At 51.3% G+C, this 18,257-nt stretch overlaps 1 protein-coding gene across 1 annotated transcript in view; it reads left to right on the plus strand.

The window, feature by feature from the left end:
* Positions 1–206: 206 nt before the first annotated feature.
* The window catches only part of LOC309684807 (E3 ubiquitin-protein ligase TRIM36-like), a gene marked incomplete at both ends in the record, with an annotated part of 72,610 nt that continues 54,559 nt past the window's right edge, over positions 207–18,257 (plus strand). The window contains one exon of the mRNA XM_082500666.1: positions 207–221. Within this exon, the coding sequence (XP_082356792.1) occupies positions 207–221 (15 nt within the window). The remainder of the gene's footprint in view (positions 222–18,257) is intronic.

Here is an 18,257-nt window from a genome sequence, read left to right on the forward strand (position 1 = left end):
TTCCAGCGTACTTCTGCCTTTCAAGATAATTCAACTCAAACAAAAGTACTCACCCAGTTAACAGCACAGAGGTTTCAGTTTTCTTCCAAATTCACAAATTCGATGAGAAGAGAACACAAGTTTGAGCTAACAGTCCAGAAGGGGTGTGTTTGCTGATCCTTAGGTAGCAGTACGTGTGCCTGGTCAGAGTCAAGCAAAAGGGCACGATGACCCCAGAACAGGTACATATGCCATCAGGACAGTTTGGGAGGTAGGAAATATGACCAGATTCATGAGAAAAAAATTAGCTGCATTGCTCAGCATGGCACATTCCCAGAGAGAGGAACTCAAGCCATACACAAAACCTGAGAACAAAGCTTTTAGTCAGATACGTTACTGCTGAGAAAGAGTGACAGCAGAGATGGACCAACTGCTTGTGCTCATCTGATCAGGCACCAGTGGCTGAAAAGTAATGTTGTCATTTGCGCTGGTTTACACCCAATCTCTCTGGGGCTTTATGTCCAGAGAGCCATTGCTGCTGAAAGAACAGACAACTCAATACTTTAAAATAGACTGTATGGCTTTTGTTAGTATCTGAATAAAAAGACAACTTCACAAACTAATCTGACGCGGCTGTAAGTAGCACCTGCGACTCCGGTTATTTCTTCCAGTGCTAAATGCTTTACTGTCCAACTCTTCATGACTCAGAGGAAACTCCCAGAAAATAGACACTTTCTACTTCAACTCATGGTCTACAGTCAACAACTAAATTAGGCTTAGGAACTTGGAACTAAGACATGAAGAAGTTAAAAAATCGCCCGAAGAACTCAGACAAGCCCAAGGTCGCACAAGACCATATCCTTGCCAGACTTGGCTTCAGAGCAGATCAAAGAAAGATGAAACTGGGATCACATCGGCCCACACTGCTGAGTTTCACGGAAAGTCTTCACAGTGATTTATATCTTCAGAGGGCTACAGCCGGGCTTGTCTGCCTGGAGACAGAAACAACCGCATCTGGCTACTCTGCAGGAAGAACTGATTCAGTTTAACCCTTCCACATACAATACAGCCTTTTCCTGAACCCAAGCGCACCTCTGCGTGTGATTGTGAGTAAACGTTATAATCCCTTGAGCTGATTAAGTAACGATATTTCCCAGTATAACCATGGCAAAAGGAGTTTATTAGTATACCTTGTCTGCATTATTTTCCAGGAGTGATGATAATACGTGAAAAATCTGCCGTTTCTCCATGAGAAGACAACGGAGCAGGTAGTGCCCAGAGTATTGTAATGCATCATGGTTAGCAGAGTCTTTCTGGGATTGAGAGGAGCAGAAGCCTCCTGACTTTTTAAAAGACCCTGTTTGGATTAGTGCAGGGAGAGGACTCGGGAGGGAACTCTGAGAATGCTCTCAGGTCTCTGTAAAAGTTTGTCTCAGGTCTGTTTAGCTCAGAGGCTGCAGTCTCCAGCCTGTCCCCGTGTAACGTGCAAAGTCAGAGGACACAACACAGTAACGTACCATCTTTCTAGAGACTTGCTTTTAACACTAGGATCAGTCACAAGGCAGACAAATTTGCTACTTTGACCTGAGGGCTAAATCCAAAGGGGAACTGAATTAGTCAGAACCAGAGAGACCTCACGCTCCTGGGCAGGGTGTTTGGGGCTCCCCAGATAATGTCACGGAGCAGTAGAAAGTGGAACTGTCTTCCCTGGAAACCATCAAGCTAAGCAAAGAGCCATCTGAGCCTAGCCAACAGTGCAGGCCACCAAGAACATGTAATTGTGCCCGCTAAGAAATGTCAGCTGTGAGCCCATTTCTGAGACTGGCTCTTAAAGCCAGAGAGAAACAGGTCCAGCTAATGGTTAGAGAATTTCAAGTCGCCACTTTTGGCCGATTTGGACCAAGGACTTGAATGCCATCATGCAAGCCTGCATGATCTCTTTAAGCTCTGTAGACTTGCTGCATGCCAAAGGCACTTCAGGAAATTCTGGTCCCTAGAAGACAGACTCCTTTTTCACCAAATAATTTCCCTGCATTACTAGCTCTCAAACCAAAGACTGCCATCCTTGAATCCCTCGAGAGACAAAAACGGAATACCAGTCCTTGGCCTGCTGAGCAGATCTGTTGCATGGGTAGGTGAGGGGATCCCCCAGATCCTGATCCCTGCTCCATGGATTGTTTACACATTTCCTTCAATGACTTCTTCACATGAAACAGTTGGTCAGGACAGTAGCCAGCATCAACCTGCCAGGTCAGGGCACCACTTACTCTTCCCTACCATCGCTGGTTCGGCCAACATTTCATCATTTATTTTTTTTTAAATCACAACTTTAGTAGTCAAGGCAGAAAGCCAGAGCAGTACATAGCCAACAGGGCAGGGTGGTAAGAATTTGACTCCTTTTAAGCAGAGGAAGGGACTGAGTGCATGCCATGGGCAAACACTCCAGCTGCAAGAGGAGCCATTTTGGCAGAAACCTGTTCTACGGTTTATTTAAATATGCTCCAACGATGCTACCTCTGGTGGGTTAGCCTTGGCCAATGGTCAAACTCCCACTCAATTGGCAACGTAAGGGTGAATTCTTTTTAGCTCAGCGGGCCCATGACACCTCAGGTCATCAAGGAAGAGATGCAACATACAGATGGGCTCATGACCGAGGGGTGGGTTTGACTATGGATAATATATCACAGGTTATTCATGAATGTGAAACATGTGCTGAAATTAAGCAAGCTAAACGGTCAAAACCTTTATGGTACGGAGAACGGTGGCTGAAATATAAGTATGGAGAGGCCTGGCAAAGTGACTATATTTCCCTTCCACAAACCCGCCAGGGCAAGTGCTATGTGCTTACAATGGTGGAAGCAACCACTGGATGGCTGGAAACGTATGCTGTGTCTCATGCCACTGCCCGTAGCACTATTTTAGGCCTGGAAAGACAAATGTTGTGGCGACATGGTACTCCAGAGAGAATTGATTCAGACAATGGGACTCACTTCCGAAATAATCTCATAGATGCCTGGGCTAAAGAACATGGTATTGAATGGATATATCATATCCCCTACCACGCACCAGCTGCTGGGAAGGTCGAACGATGCGATGGATTACTGGAGACTACCTTGAAAGCAATGACTGCTGGAACATTTAAAAAGTGGGATGAGCATTTACCGAAAGCCACCTGGTTAGTCAACACCAGGGGAACTGTCAGCCGAGCTGGTCCGGCTCAGTCAGAGCTTTTATCTACTGTAGAAGGGGACAAGGTCCCTGTGGTGCATGTAAAGAATATGTTGGGGAAAACAGTCTGGGTTACCCTGGCCTCAGGTAAAGGCAGGCCCACTCGTGGGGTTGCTTTTGCTGAAGGACCAGGGCATACCTGGTGGGTGATGCAGGAAAATGGAGAAGTTCGATGTACCCGTTAGGAGATTTGATTTGGGGCGAGAATCCTTAATTTTAAAATGTGTGGTGTTAATTGTCACATAACACTAACAGTGTTCAATAAGTGTTTTTCAGGATAACACGGTGGTAATGAAACCGGAGCCAACTCCATTGAATGGCGTCCAGCGACAGGGAACATGCTAGCCGTGAGCACAACACGTTATATTGCTGCGCCCAACTCTACACGTCTGTTGTCCTGTATGGAGGCCTGGTCCCGATCTGACAACTGAGACGATGCCACATCACTGGTTCTTACCCTAAAAGACTATTATGATAGATGGAACTCCTAGTTTTCAACTAAAAAACTTAATAGACCTTTTAGAGGAATAGCTTATAGCTTTAGAGGATTATATATTTGTGTGTATATATATGAGAGGACTAATACAACAGTAATTTGAGTGTGTCATATATATGGTATGAAATAAGGGGTGGAATGTCCTGGTTTGAGAGACACAGGACTAATTTCTCTTCTAATGCTTGGGAAAACTGCACTTTCAGAAGACTCCAGTGTCTGAATTTGTGAAAATATTTACTTTACAGCCAGCTATGGTGTGTGGGTCTCAAGGTCTCAGTGTTTTCGAGCTCGCCAGGTGCAGGGATGAGGAGGAGCGAGACCCGGGCACTTGACCCAAGCTGGCCAACAGGATTATTTCATACCATCAACGTCACACTCATTATAAATTAGAAAGTTTGCTGCGAAGTTCTCTCTCTCCCTTGATGGCTGCCATCCTGAGAACTTCGTGCCCTGGTGCCGGAGCCCTGAGGCCCTCCCTTCCTCCTGAAGCCGTAGCGCTCGCAGTGTCCGACATTTGCTGTCCACTGCTGGGAGTGCACAGCTTCCTACTGATAGAATTGGCTGAGTATAATCTTTGCATATTCTGTATTGGTGTCGGGATCAATATCAGTTCTTTAGTGCTGTTAATGTTAATTATCTAATCTTATTCTATTAAATCTGTTTATACTTCAGCTCTCGGGTTTTCTTGTTTTTCCCGATTTCCCTTTCCCAGGTGGGGAGGGGTCATCGGGTGATAGAATGATTGTCTAAATGACAACAGATTGTTATGGGTCTCTCAAACCATAACACTCCTGAAGACACCATTGCAAACTGAAATTAACATCACCGTGCACCAGTTATTCTTTATGTTGTCTCTATTTTTTCAGTCTTTCCCTGTCTGTGTTGTGCTGGGGTTGTGTCTTTCCGGTGGCCAGAAATGGCCTTGTCATTACAATTCGCAGAGAAGGACTGGCAGTGTAACGTGCTCTTGTTGTTGTTTCCCCAGCATCATCGTTTTGCCACTCCAGCATCTTTTTGGTGGAAAGAACTGACCTGGAAGCACTGATTGTTGTGGAAAGGTAAACTTGTAGTGTGACTATTTGGTGGTATTGTTTCTTGTGTAACTCTGCTTTTCACATGGCTTGTCTCAGCTAGTGAATGCTTTAAGTGAAATGCTACTTTGTTTATGTTTCCAAATTGATGTACTGAAGGTGTTGGGTTGGAATGTGTTTTTCTGCACAACCTAGAGTTTTGGAGAAAAGAGCAACAAGCTTTAAGATTTTGATCCTTGCGTGTCACAAAGCGGGAATGTGACTTTGAAAAACTGTTCTATGGGATTCTAATAAAAGAAGCAGCAACTTGGAACTTGGTGTTATTTTAATCAGTCTTTAATCAGTCTTACCCCGGCAGAAAACACTCATTCCCTCCAAGAAGCAGCAGAGGTTTCTAGTATGAGCCGGGCCTCTGCTTCCCAGCATGAAAAGGTCAAGATTGGTGAAGATACGGCGGCCTTGTGGAAGGAAAGGGAAAGGTACTGGAAGCAGAGGAGCCGCAGCAAGGCAGCGGGGCTGCGTCTGGGGGCCTCTTCCCGCTCTTGCCCTCGGCATCCCGTCGGGGCGGGAAGAGGCGGACGCCTCCAGCGGCGCCTGTGCTGTCGGCACCGGTGACTCGGGGCCCGATGCTCCTGGCTGCCGCCGTCAGCGCCACCGGCCCCGAGCTCGCTGGCGGGAGCAGTCGGGGCGGGAAAAGGCTTCTGCGTTGCTCCTCTTGCGCAGACGTGGCTGTGCTACTTACCCGCCCCGACGGGGGCTCCCCCGGCCGGGGGCTGCCCCTCCTGCCGCTGCCTGTGCCGCTGCGCCGCGCTGCGCTGCGGGGGCTGCTCTGGGCGGCCCCTCGGGCTCCTTTCGCTCCGCATCGGGCAACCTGCGGCGCTCGGTGACTCCCGGGCGCAGCCCCGCAGGGCTCTGCCCGCCCCGCGGTGGCCCCACCGCCCTCCCAGCGGGGGAGAGGGCGGGTACGGACGGGACGGTGTGTGCGGCACAGAGCCCGTGCGGCGGGGCCCGGGGCAGGCAGGAGGGTCCGGCCGTGCCCCCCGCCGGCTGCCCCGCCAAAGGGGGATGGCCGCCGCGACGGAGCGGCCCCAGCCCAGCCCCGGGGCTGCCCCGACGCCCGGACAGCGGGGACCCGAGGGACACCGAGCGGCTGCCCCGGACCGGCCGGGACCTCGGGGCAGCGCAGGAGGGGAGCGCCCCGCAGCCTCCTCCCGGGGCGGCTCGGACCCTCCGCCCGCCGCTCCTCTGCCCGCCCTGCGCCAGCCCGGCCCCGCCGCCGCGCTCGGGGACGGCCCTGACCGGCCGAGAGGGGCCGCGAGATGACGAGCCGATCCGAGCGGGGCCGAGTGTTGCCGAGCGGAGCCGAGCGGCAGCCGGTACCTCTCGCCACAGCCGCTGGCGAGACCTGGGCGTTGCCCGGGCAACGGCGGGAGGCTCAAACGCGCCGCAGCGGAGGGAGCGGCCGGTGGCCGAGGGAGCCGCTCCGGGGCCGGCCCGCTCCGCGGCGGAGAGCAGCGCAGCGTGAGGGGGGAGCAGGGGGACGGTGCGCTCGGCCTGGCGGCAGAGCCGGGGAGGAAGGAGAAAGGCTGAGGAGCAGCCGGGAGCGTGAGCGAGAGAGAGAGGGGCCGCTGGAGCCGCGCTCTGCCCTCCCGGAGACGGGGACGGGAACAGAGGACCGGATCTGCTGGTGACATGCGGAAACGAAACTCCAGACTCCACAACCGGGAAGGTTGTAAAGTAGGTGTTTATTCAGCGCTGGGCAGCACGGGGGGGTCGCCCCACCACAATCGTGCGCGCCCAATGCAGCGGCCTTCTCAAATATATATAGTTCTTAATTACATAATCATAAGATTTCCCAATACGCCTATACATATGCATAACCTGTCCCCACTTCGTATTAAAATTAGCTCTAAGAAGTCATTTCCATAAACTCCTCCCAACTGCGCTTGCGCAATGCCTCCTGGTGGTGGTCACTGAGGGTCGTGACCATGAAGGTTGATGATTCCTCTTCATCACCGCAAGTAACTCTTTGTCCTTGCGCAGACGCAGTTCTTCTTTGGTCTTTGTCCAGACCGCAGGGTTGGTTTCAGCCGCTTTTCAAGGCATACTCTTATTCATTATCAGGAGCTGTCCTTGGCAATCTCAAGACTTCTTGCTTCGTCCATTTTTATCAGGCCTGTCCTTTAGGTTATGAATCACTGCTAGTCAATCAGTGCACAATGTGTTATTGTCTCTATCACATACCCCTGACTCACCGGGCAGACCCTCCTCTTGGGGAAGTCTGCTGCCCCCCTGGGCCCGGGTTAAGGACGTCACTAGGAAACTTCCCGGCCTGGTACGGCCCTCGGACTATTGCCCAGCGCTGCTCTTCCCTGTGGGTGGCCACGAAGCCACAATGCGTAGTCCGAGGGCGATCCGGAGAGACTTCAGGGCCTTGGGATGGGTGGTAAGGGAATCTGGAGCGCCGGCTATTTTTCCTCTCTCCTTCCAGTTATGCGCAGTGACACTGGAAGGAACAGACGGACCTGGTCTCTTAATACATGGCTCCGTGGCTGCTGTCACCACCACAATTTTTGTTTTTTTGCACAAATAGGGTGGCCTCCATGGTGCCAGGCCTGCTGGGGTCAGATGGGATTGAGCTTTCTGAAAGGGGGAAGAGGGTCTTTGCTCAGGAGCCAGTGGGGCTCATTGGCAGAGCTTTAAACTAGACTTGAAGGGGTCAGGGATAGGATCAGACTTGAAGGGGTCAGGGATAGGATCAGGCTTGCCCGTGACAAGCTGCGGGAACATGCTAAGGTCAGGGGGACGGGGCGCCAGCGAGGACCCTCAGCCTGTTGGTCTGAGATGTGCTGGGTGCAGCAGACTCGCAGTCTTATGGAGATGAGCCAGGGGCTTCTGACGGAACAGAAGCCAACAGGGAAACATCAGTGAAATCACAGTATCATAGAATCATTTGGGTTGGAAGGGACCTTTAGAGGTTGTTGAGTCCAACCCCCTGCAATAAGCAGGGATGGGGCATCTGGGAAGATTATGTTTTTTGATGATGAGGGTGGGGAGACACTGGCCCAGGTTGCCCAAAGAGGTGGGAGATGGCCCATACCTGGAAACATTCCAGGTCAGGTTGGATGGGGCTCTGAGCAACCAGATCCAATTGAAGACCACCCAGACCATTCTATGATTAACTACTGCTTGGAAAAAACATACAAAGGAAAACTGAGTTAGAAGCAGGTTAGGCTGATTCACACAGAGACTGGAGACGCAAAGAGTAAGGAAGACCCTCCCATTGAGTCACGAGGTTCAGAGTGGATCCCCTTGCCTTCTAAACTCCTTATGGAGCCCCGGTCTCACACTTGGAGAACAGCTTATGTCTAACGGAATTATCTATACAATGTTTGCAATAATATTGAGTAGCTGCATGGATTAGTAATGTCTCATTAGTACTAATTCAGCACGCTCTCAGTCACTTACTGAGGATCTGCCGCAGCTAAGGCATCTCTCCGCCGTGGGTGAGGAAGGCTCTCAGTCTCAGGTAAGGAATCTCTAACCTTGAGAGTCGCCCCTGCCCACGGGGAGAGTCGCCTGGCGTGCAGTGCAGCTGCCATTCAGGGAGAGGTCAAATTGGGCTCCTCCTGACGGTGATATTTATCGAGGGGAGTAGTTGGCTGCTAGGCGATAGCACAGACGAGAGAGATGTCTTTTGTTTAGCTCGGGTATCTCCTTCTGTACTTTGGTTACCTTGCATTTTTAGGGTTTGAAACCACCTTTAGTTCTTAAAGCAAGCAAACAAATAAACTTCTCCTGTACAACAGAATTTTACATTGTGTAACAGTTCTTTGGTTCCTTTTCCTTTCAGAATTCCTCCAAAGAAAAGGAGTGTGACTTTGGTCCAGCATCCCTTAGCATGGGCTGTAGCCAAGTGAGATTCTGTAAGTAAAGAATTCCTGGATTGTTTCATTCAATTCGGTCATATTAGACTGCTTGCCCTCACTATCCCTCGGCAGCACTTTCACAGCCCGACCAACACTGGGGCTCTGCGCTTTCCTTGCACCGTAACGCTCCCAACACTCTCTCCCACACTCGCCAGAGCCCCGCTCCAAAATGGAAAACATCCAGCGACTGCTCCTACACAAAAGGAGCAAGGATGGAAAGCTGTTCCTGCCTTCACCATCCCGTAGCAGCGCTTTGACAGGCAGCTAATGGCAGCGTGGGCTGAGGCTGAGGTCCCCAGCAGCACGGGTGGCCCAGAGGAGAGAGGTGTCTGTTGCGGATGGAGTGATGCACTTCACTCGTAGAGAGAAGCAGCGACACGTTTATTGATACAAAACAGGGATTTAACAAAGTTTGAGAGTAAATGCGACAGTGCTTTAGCAGGATTCGATGGCAAGGTACACTTGGTTATTTCCTGCATGGAGAACAGGGTCAGGCAGAACTGCCAGGGAGACCCTCCTGTTGGGCTGAGGTTCGGAAAGGAGCCCCTTGCTTTCTAACCTCCTTCTCAGAGAGGAGTCTGGGTGCGGCTGGATCCAATCCTGGTCCCAGACTGGGTCAACGGTTTATGTCTAAGGGATTATATATGTGCAATCGATCCTTTCTATCACTTAGCTAAGATTTCACAGTTTCGTGTGCTATTAGTCACTGACCGAGGATCTGTTGCGGCAAAGAATCTGTGAAGCTCGAGGAGTAACCTTGAGAGGCGTCCCCGCTCATGGGGAGATCCTGGCGTGCAGGGGAGCTCAAAGGGCTCTTGGGCTGTTCACTATTGATGTGGGTGAGATGATTGACCTATAGTCATATCTGCATATTGGCCACAGTACCAGCACTGCTCAAGTTAGCCCTTGGCTACTGTGGTGTTATGTGTTTCCCCGAAACCACATCGAGCCGGGGGCAGCCATCACATGTACACGTGCCCATTGTGACCACCACAGGTGTTAGTGCTTGGGCAGGGTCACGGGAGATAAAGGTCAGGTTGGAAGGCGGGGAGGGGGAGCACACCATCACAGTGTCAAGGAAGCGATGTTGGTGCAATACCGTTCCCTCCTCGACATATCTTTTCCAGCCAGGTGTCCCTGGAGCTGTGGGATTCTCATACAGAACTCACACCCTAACCTAACGCTAATGGGAGGGTTGGATGGATCCAGGAACAGAGACCTATTGGCAAAACAGAAGGAAGCTTCCTTGGAGGAGTCTTGGTAGCTACCTGTGATATCAGGTCCCTCAACTAGAGTTCAAAAGTCTGTGGGAGATCCCTGGGAGGAGTCATGGATTTGTCGCAGGGTAAAAAGCTTTGCCTAAAAGAGAAAAAACATTTCCCAATGAGAAAAAACCATCACAGTTATCTCCCTTTGGAGAGTCTGGAGGTCCTACCAGGGATCTGAGGACCCTAAAATACATGACAAAAGACAACACCAGAAGCCTGGAAGGAGCCTCGGGTGAAAGCCAGAGGATGGAACATTGTCCAATGAGAAAAATCATCTCAGGTATCTTCCCTGCAAGAGTCTGGGATTGGTACCCAGGATTACAGAGTCATAAACCAAAGGATAAACTGTGTGGGAGATGCCTAGGAGGAGTCTAAGGTGCATCCCGCAGGACGGACAATATTCCAAGGAGAAAAATCATCTCGGGTATCTTCCCTGGAGGAGTCTGGGGTTGCTACCTGGGATGACAGGACCCTAAACCACCGGAAAAATGTCTCAGGGACATAGCTGCGATATGTCTCGGATGCATCCCAGAGGATGGAGCATTGCCCAAGGAGGAAAATCATCTCAGGTATCTTCCCTGGAGGAGTCTGGGGTTGCTACCCAGGATTACAGTGCGCCAAACCACAGGAAAAATATCTGCGGGAGATGCCTGGGAGAAATCTCAGGTGCATCCCAGAGGATGGAGCATTGCCCAAGGAGAAAAATCATCTCGGGTATCTTCCCTGGAGGAGTCTGGGGTTGCTACCTGGGATAACAGGGCCCCAAATCACTGGAGAAAAGTCTGCGGGAAACGCCTGGGAAGAATCTCAGATGCATCCCAGAGGATGGAACATTTTCTAAGGAGAAAATTCATCTCGGGTATCTTCCCTGGAGGAGTCTGGGCTTGCTATCCAGGATTCTAGGGCCCCAAACCACAGGAAAAATGTCTGCAGGAGACGACTGGGAGGAATCTCAGGTGCATCCCAGAGGATGGAGTACTGCCAAAGGAGGAAAATCATCTCAACTATATTCCCTGGAGCAGTCTGGGGTTGCTACCTGGGATGACAGGACCCTAAAACACCGGAAAAAAGACTGAGGGACATACCTGTGAGGAACCTCCGGTGAATTCCAGAGGATGGAGCATTGCCCAAGGAGAAAAATCATCTCGGGTATCTTCCCTGGAGGAGTGTGGGGTTACTACCCAGGATTACAGTGCGCCAAACCACAGGAAAAATATCTGCGGGAGATGCCTGGGAGAAATCTCAGGTGCATCCCAGAGGATGGAGCATTGTCCAAGGAGAAAAATCATCTCGGGTATCTTCCCTGGAGGAGTCTGGGGTTGCTACCCAGGATTACAGTGCGCCAAACCACAGGAAAAATGTCTGCAGGAGACGACTGGGAGAAATCTCAGGTGCATCCCAGAGGATGGAGCATTGCCCAAGTAGGAAAATCATCTCGGGTATCTTCCCTGGAGGAGTCTGGGGTTGCTACCTGGGATTTCAGATACCTAAACCACTAGAGAAAAGTCTGGGGCGACACCTGGGAGGAGTCAGGGGTACATCCCAGAGGATGGAGCAGATTCTAAAGAGAAAAATCATCTCGGCTATCTTCCCTGGAGGAGTCTGGGGTTGCTACCCGGGATCACAGGGCCCTAAAACCCAGGAAGAGAACACTCAGAAACAGACCTGGGAGGAGTCTCGGGTGCATCTCGCAGGATGGAGCATTGTCCAAGGAGAAAAATCATCTTGGCTATCTTCGCTGGAGGAGTCTGGGCTTGCTATCCAGGATTATAGTACCCCAAACCACAGGAAAAATGTCTGCGGGAGACGACTGGGAAGAATCTCGGATGTATCCCAGAGGTTGGAGAATTGCCCAAGGATAAAAATCATCTTGGGTATCTTCCCTGGATGAGTCTGGGGTTGCTACCTGGGGTGACAGGACCCTAAACCACCGGAATAAAGGCTCAGGGACATAGCTGTGATAAGTCTCAGATGCATCCCAGAGGATGGAGCATTTTATAAAGAGAAAAATCATCTCGGGTATCTTCCCTGGAGGAGTCTGGGGTTGCTACCTGGGATTTCAGATACCTAAACCACTAGAGAAAAGTCTGTGGGAGACACCTGGGAGGAGTCAGGGGTACATCCCAGAGGATGGAGCAGATTCTAAAGAGAAAAATCATCTCGGGTATCTTCCCTGGAGGAGTCTGGGGTTGCTACCCGGGATTACAGGGCCCCAAACCACTGGAGAAAAGTCTGCGGGAGATGCCTGGGAAGAATCTCAGATGCATCCCAGAGGATGGAACATTTCCTAAGGAGAAAATTCATCTCGGGTATCTTCCCAGGAGGAGTCTGGGGTTGCTACCCAGGATTACAGTGCGCCAAACCACAGGAAAAATATCTGCGGGAGATGCCTGGGAGAAATCTCAGGTGCATCCCAGAGGATGGAGCATTGCCCAAGGAGAAAAATCATCTCGGGTATCTTCCCTGGAGGAGTCTGGGGTTGCTACCCGGGATTACAGGGCCCCAAACCACTGGAGAAAAGTCTGCGGGAGATGCCTGGGAAGAATCTCAGATGCATCCCAGAGGATGGAACATTTCCTAAGGAGAAAATTCATCTCGGGTATCTTCCCAGGAGGAGTCTGGGGTTGCTACCCAGGATTACAGTGCGCCAAACCACAGGAAAAATATCTGCGGGAGATGCCTGGGAGAAATCTCAGGTGCATCCCAGAGGATGGAGCATTGCCCAAGGAGAAAAATCATCTCGGGTATCTTCCCTGGAGGAGTCTGGGGTTGCTACCTGGGATTTCAGATACCTAAACCACTAGAGAAAAGTCTGCGGGAGACACCTGGGAGGAGTCAGGGGTACATCCCAGAGGATGGAGCAGATTCTAAAGAGAAAAATCATCTCGGGTATCTTCCCTGGAGGAGTCTGGGGTTGCTACCTGGGATAACAGGGCCCCAAACCACTGGAGAAAAGGCTGCGGGAGATGCCTGGGAAGAATCTCAGATACATCCCAGAGGATGGAACATTTTCTAAGGAGAAAATTCATCTCGGGTATCTTCCCTGGAGGAGTCTGGGGTTGCTACCCGGGATCACAGGGCCCTAAAACCCAGGAACAAAACACTCAGAAACAGACGTGGGAGGAGTCTCGGGTGCATCTCGCAGGATGGAGAATTCTCCAAGGAGAAAAATCATCTTGGCTATCTTCGCTGGAGGAGTCTGGGCTTGCTATCCAGGATTATAGTACCCCAAACCACAGGAAAAATGTCTGCGGGAGACGACTGGGAAGAAACTCGGATGTATCCCAAAAGTTGGAGAATTGCCCAAGGATAAAAATCATCTTGGGTATCTTCCCTGCAGGAGTCTGGGGTTGCTACCTGGGATGACAGGACCCTAAACCACCGGAAATAAGACTCGGTGACATACCTGCGAGGAGTCTCCGGTGAATCCCAGACGATGCAGCATTATCCAAGGAGAAAAATCATCTTGGGTACCTTCCGTGGAGGAGTCTGGGGTTGCTACCCGGGAACACAGGACCCTAAACCACCGGAAAAAAGACTCAGGGACATACCTGCGAGGAGTCTCCGGTGAATCCCAGAGGATGGAGCATTGCCCAAGGAGAAAAATCATCTCGGGTATCTTCCCTGGAGGAGTCTGGGGTTGCTACCCGGGATCACAGGACCCTAAACCACCGGAAATAAGACTCGGTGACATACCTGCGAGGAGTCTCGGGTGCATCTCGCAGGATGGAGCATTGTCCAAGGAGAAAAATCATCTTGGTTATCTTCCCTGGAGGAGTCCGGGGTTGCTACCTGGGATCACAGGGCCCTAAACCCCAGGAAGAAAACACTCAGAAACAGAGCTGGGAGGAGTCTCGGGTGCATCCCAGAGGATGGAGCATTGCCCAAGGAGAAAAATCATCTCGGGTATCTTCCCTGGAGGAGTCTGGGGTTTCTACCTGGGATAACAGGGCACCAAACCACTGGAGAAAAGGCTGCGGGAGATGCCTGGGAAGAATCTCAGATGCATCCCAGAGGATGGAACATTTTCTAAGGAGAAAATTAATCTCGGGTATCTTTCCTGGAGGAGTCTGGGGTTGCTACCCGGGATCACAGGGCCCTAAAGCATTGGAGAAACCTCTGCGGGAGACGCCTGGGAAGAGTTCTGGGTAGATCCTGCAGGATGGACCACTGTCAACAGAGAAATATCATCTTCGCTATCTTCCCTGGAGGAGTCTGGGGTTGCTACCTGGGATGACAGGACCCTAAACCACCGGAAATAAGACTCGGTGACATACCTGCGAGGAGTCTCCGGTGAATCCCAGACGATGCAGCATTATCCAAGGAGAAAAATCATCTTGGGTACCTTCCGTGGAGGAGTCTGGGGTTGCTACCCGGGAACACAGGACCCTAAACCACCGGAAAAAAGACTCAGGGACATACCTGCGAGGAGACTCCGGTGAATCCCAGAGGATGGAGCATTGCCCAAGGAGAAAAATCATCTCGGGTATCTTCCCTGGAGGAGTCTGGGGTTGCTACCCGGGATCACAGGACCCTAAACCACCGGAAATAAGACTCGGTGACATACCTGCGAGGAGTCTCGGGTGCATCCCGCAGGATGGAGCATTGTCCAAGGAGAAAAATCATCTTGGTTATCTTCCCTGGAGGAGTCCGGGGTTGCTACCTGGGATCACAGGGCCCTAAACCCCAGGAAGAAAACACTCAGAAACAGAGCTGGGAGGAGTCTCGGGTGCATCCCAGAGGATGGAGCATTGCCCAAGGAGAAAAATCATCTCGGGTATCTTCCCTGGAGGAGTCTGGGGTTGCTACCTGGGATAACAGGGCCCCAAATCACTGGAGAAAAGTCTGCGGGAAACGCCTGGGAAGAATCTCAGATGCATCCCAGAGGATGGAACATTTTCTAAGGAGAAAATTCATCTCGGGTATCTTCCCTGGAGGAGTCTGGGCTTGCTATCCAGGATTATAGGGCCCCAAACCACAGGAAAAATGTCTGCAGGAGACGACTGGGAGGAATCTCAGGTGCATCCCAGAGGATGGAGTACTGCCAAAGGAGGAAAATCATCTCAACTATATTCCCTGGAGCAGTCTGGGGTTGCTACCTGGGATGACAGGACCCTAAAACACCGGAAAAAAGACTGAGGGACATACCTGTGAGGAACCTCCGGTGAATTCCAGAGGATGGAGCATTGCCCAAGGAGAAAAATCATCTCGGGTATCTTCCCTGGAGGAGTGTGGGGTTACTACCCAGGATTACAGTGCGCCAAACCACAGGAAAAATATCTGCGGGAGATGCCTGGGAGAAATCTCAGGTGCATCCCAGAGGATGGAGCATTGTCCAAGGAGAAAAATCATCTCGGGTATCTTCCCTGGAGGAGTCTGGGGTTGCTACCCAGGATTACAGTGCGCCAAACCACAGGAAAAATGTCTGCAGGAGACGACTGGGAGAAATCTCAGGTGCATCCCAGAGGATGGAGCATTGCCCAAGTAGGAAAATCATCTCGGGTATCTTCCCTGGAGGAGTCTGGGGTTGCTACCTGGGATTTCAGATACCTAAACCACTAGAGAAAAGTCTGGGGCGACACCTGGGAGGAGTCAGGGGTACATCCCAGAGGATGGAGCAGATTCTAAAGAGAAAAATCATCTCGGCTATCTTCCCTGGAGGAGTCTGGGGTTGCTACCCGGGATCACAGGGCCCTAAAACCCAGGAAGAGAACACTCAGAAACAGACCTGGGAGGAGTCTCGGGTGCATCTCGCAGGATGGAGCATTGTCCAAGGAGAAAAATCATCTTGGCTATCTTCGCTGGAGGAGTCTGGGCTTGCTATCCAGGATTATAGTACCCCAAACCACAGGAAAAATGTCTGCGGGAGACGACTGGGAAGAATCTCGGATGTATCCCAGAGGTTGGAGAATTGCCCAAGGATAAAAATCATCTTGGGTATCTTCCCTGGATGAGTCTGGGGTTGCTACCTGGGGTGACAGGACCCTAAACCACCGGAATAAAGGCTCAGGGACATAGCTGTGATAAGTCTCAGATGCATCCCAGAGGATGGAGCATTTTATAAAGAGAAAAATCATCTCGGGTATCTTCCCTGGAGGAGTCTGGGGTTGCTACCTGGGATTTCAGATACCTAAACCACTAGAGAAAAGTCTGTGGGAGACACCTGGGAGGAGTCAGGGGTACATCCCAGAGGATGGAGCAGATTCTAAAGAGAAAAATCATCTCGGGTATCTTCCCTGGAGGAGTCTGGGGTTGCTACCCGGGATTACAGGGCCCCAAACCACTGGAGAAAAGTCTGCGGGAGATGCCTGGGAAGAATCTCAGATGCATCCCAGAGGATGGAACATTTCCTAAGGAGAAAATTCATCTCGGGTATCTTCCCAGGAGGAGTCTGGGGTTGCTACCCAGGATTACAGTGCGCCAAACCACAGGAAAAATATCTGCGGGAGATGCCTGGGAGAAATCTCAGGTGCATCCCAGAGGATGGAGCATTGCCCAAGGAGAAAAATCATCTCGGGTATCTTCCCTGGAGGAGTCTGGGGTTGCTACCCGGGATTACAGGGCCCCAAACCACTGGAGAAAAGTCTGCGGGAGATGCCTGGGAAGAATCTCAGATGCATCCCAGAGGATGGAACATTTCCTAAGGAGAAAATTCATCTCGGGTATCTTCCCAGGAGGAGTCTGGGGTTGCTACCCAGGATTACAGTGCGCCAAACCACAGGAAAAATATCTGCGGGAGATGCCTGGGAGAAATCTCAGGTGCATCCCAGAGGATGGAGCATTGCCCAAGGAGAAAAATCATCTCGGGTATCTTCCCTGGAGGAGTCTGGGGTTGCTACCTGGGATTTCAGATACCTAAACCACTAGAGAAAAGTCTGCGGGAGACACCTGGGAGGAGTCAGGGGTACATCCCAGAGGATGGAGCAGATTCTAAAGAGAAAAATCATCTCGGGTATCTTCCCTGGAGGAGTCTGGGGTTGCTACCTGGGATAACAGGGCCCCAAACCACTGGAGAAAAGGCTGCGGGAGATGCCTGGGAAGAATCTCAGATACATCCCAGAGGATGGAACATTTTCTAAGGAGAAAATTCATCTCGGGTATCTTCCCTGGAGGAGTCTGGGGTTGCTACCCGGGATCACAGGGCCCTAAAACCCAGGAACAAAACACTCAGAAACAGACGTGGGAGGAGTCTCGGGTGCATCTCGCAGGATGGAGAATTCTCCAAGGAGAAAAATCATCTTGGCTATCTTCGCTGGAGGAGTCTGGGCTTGCTATCCAGGATTATAGTACCCCAAACCACAGGAAAAATGTCTGCGGGAGACGACTGGGAAGAAACTCGGATGTATCCCAAAAGTTGGAGAATTGCCCAAGGATAAAAATCATCTTGGGTATCTTCCCTGCAGGAGTCTGGGGTTGCTACCTGGGATGACAGGACCCTAAACCACCGGAAATAAGACTCGGTGACATACCTGCGAGGAGTCTCCGGTGAATCCCAGACGATGCAGCATTATCCAAGGAGAAAAATCATCTTGGGTACCTTCCGTGGAGGAGTCTGGGGTTGCTACCCGGGAACACAGGACCCTAAACCACCGGAAAAAAGACTCAGGGACATACCTGCGAGGAGTCTCCGGTGAATCCCAGAGGATGGAGCATTGCCCAAGGAGAAAAATCATCTCGGGTATCTTCCCTGGAGGAGTCTGGGGTTGCTACCCGGGATCACAGGACCCTAAACCACCGGAAATAAGACTCGGTGACATACCTGCGAGGAGTCTCGGGTGCATCTCGCAGGATGGAGCATTGTCCAAGGAGAAAAATCATCTTGGTTATCTTCCCTGGAGGAGTCCGGGGTTGCTACCTGGGATCACAGGGCCCTAAACCCCAGGAAGAAAACACTCAGAAACAGAGCTGGGAGGAGTCTCGGGTGCATCCCAGAGGATGGAGCATTGCCCAAGGAGAAAAATCATCTCGGGTATCTTCCCTGGAGGAGTCTGGGGTTTCTACCTGGGATAACAGGGCACCAAACCACTGGAGAAAAGGCTGCGGGAGATGCCTGGGAAGAATCTCAGATGCATCCCAGAGGATGGAACATTTTCTAAGGAGAAAATTAATCTCGGGTATCTTTCCTGGAGGAGTCTGGGGTTGCTACCCGGGATCACAGGGCCCTAAAGCATTGGAGAAACCTCTGCGGGAGACGCCTGGGAAGAGTTCTGGGTAGATCCTGCAGGATGGACCACTGTCAACAGAGAAATATCATCTTCGCTATCTTCCCTGGAGGAGTCTGGGGTTGCTACCTGGGATGACAGGACCCTAAACCACCGGAAATAAG

This window comes from Vanellus vanellus (assembly GCF_965231255.1).
Source record: "Vanellus vanellus genome assembly, contig: HAP1_SCAFFOLD_44, whole genome shotgun sequence".
Taxonomy (NCBI): domain Eukaryota; kingdom Metazoa; phylum Chordata; class Aves; order Charadriiformes; family Charadriidae; genus Vanellus; species Vanellus vanellus.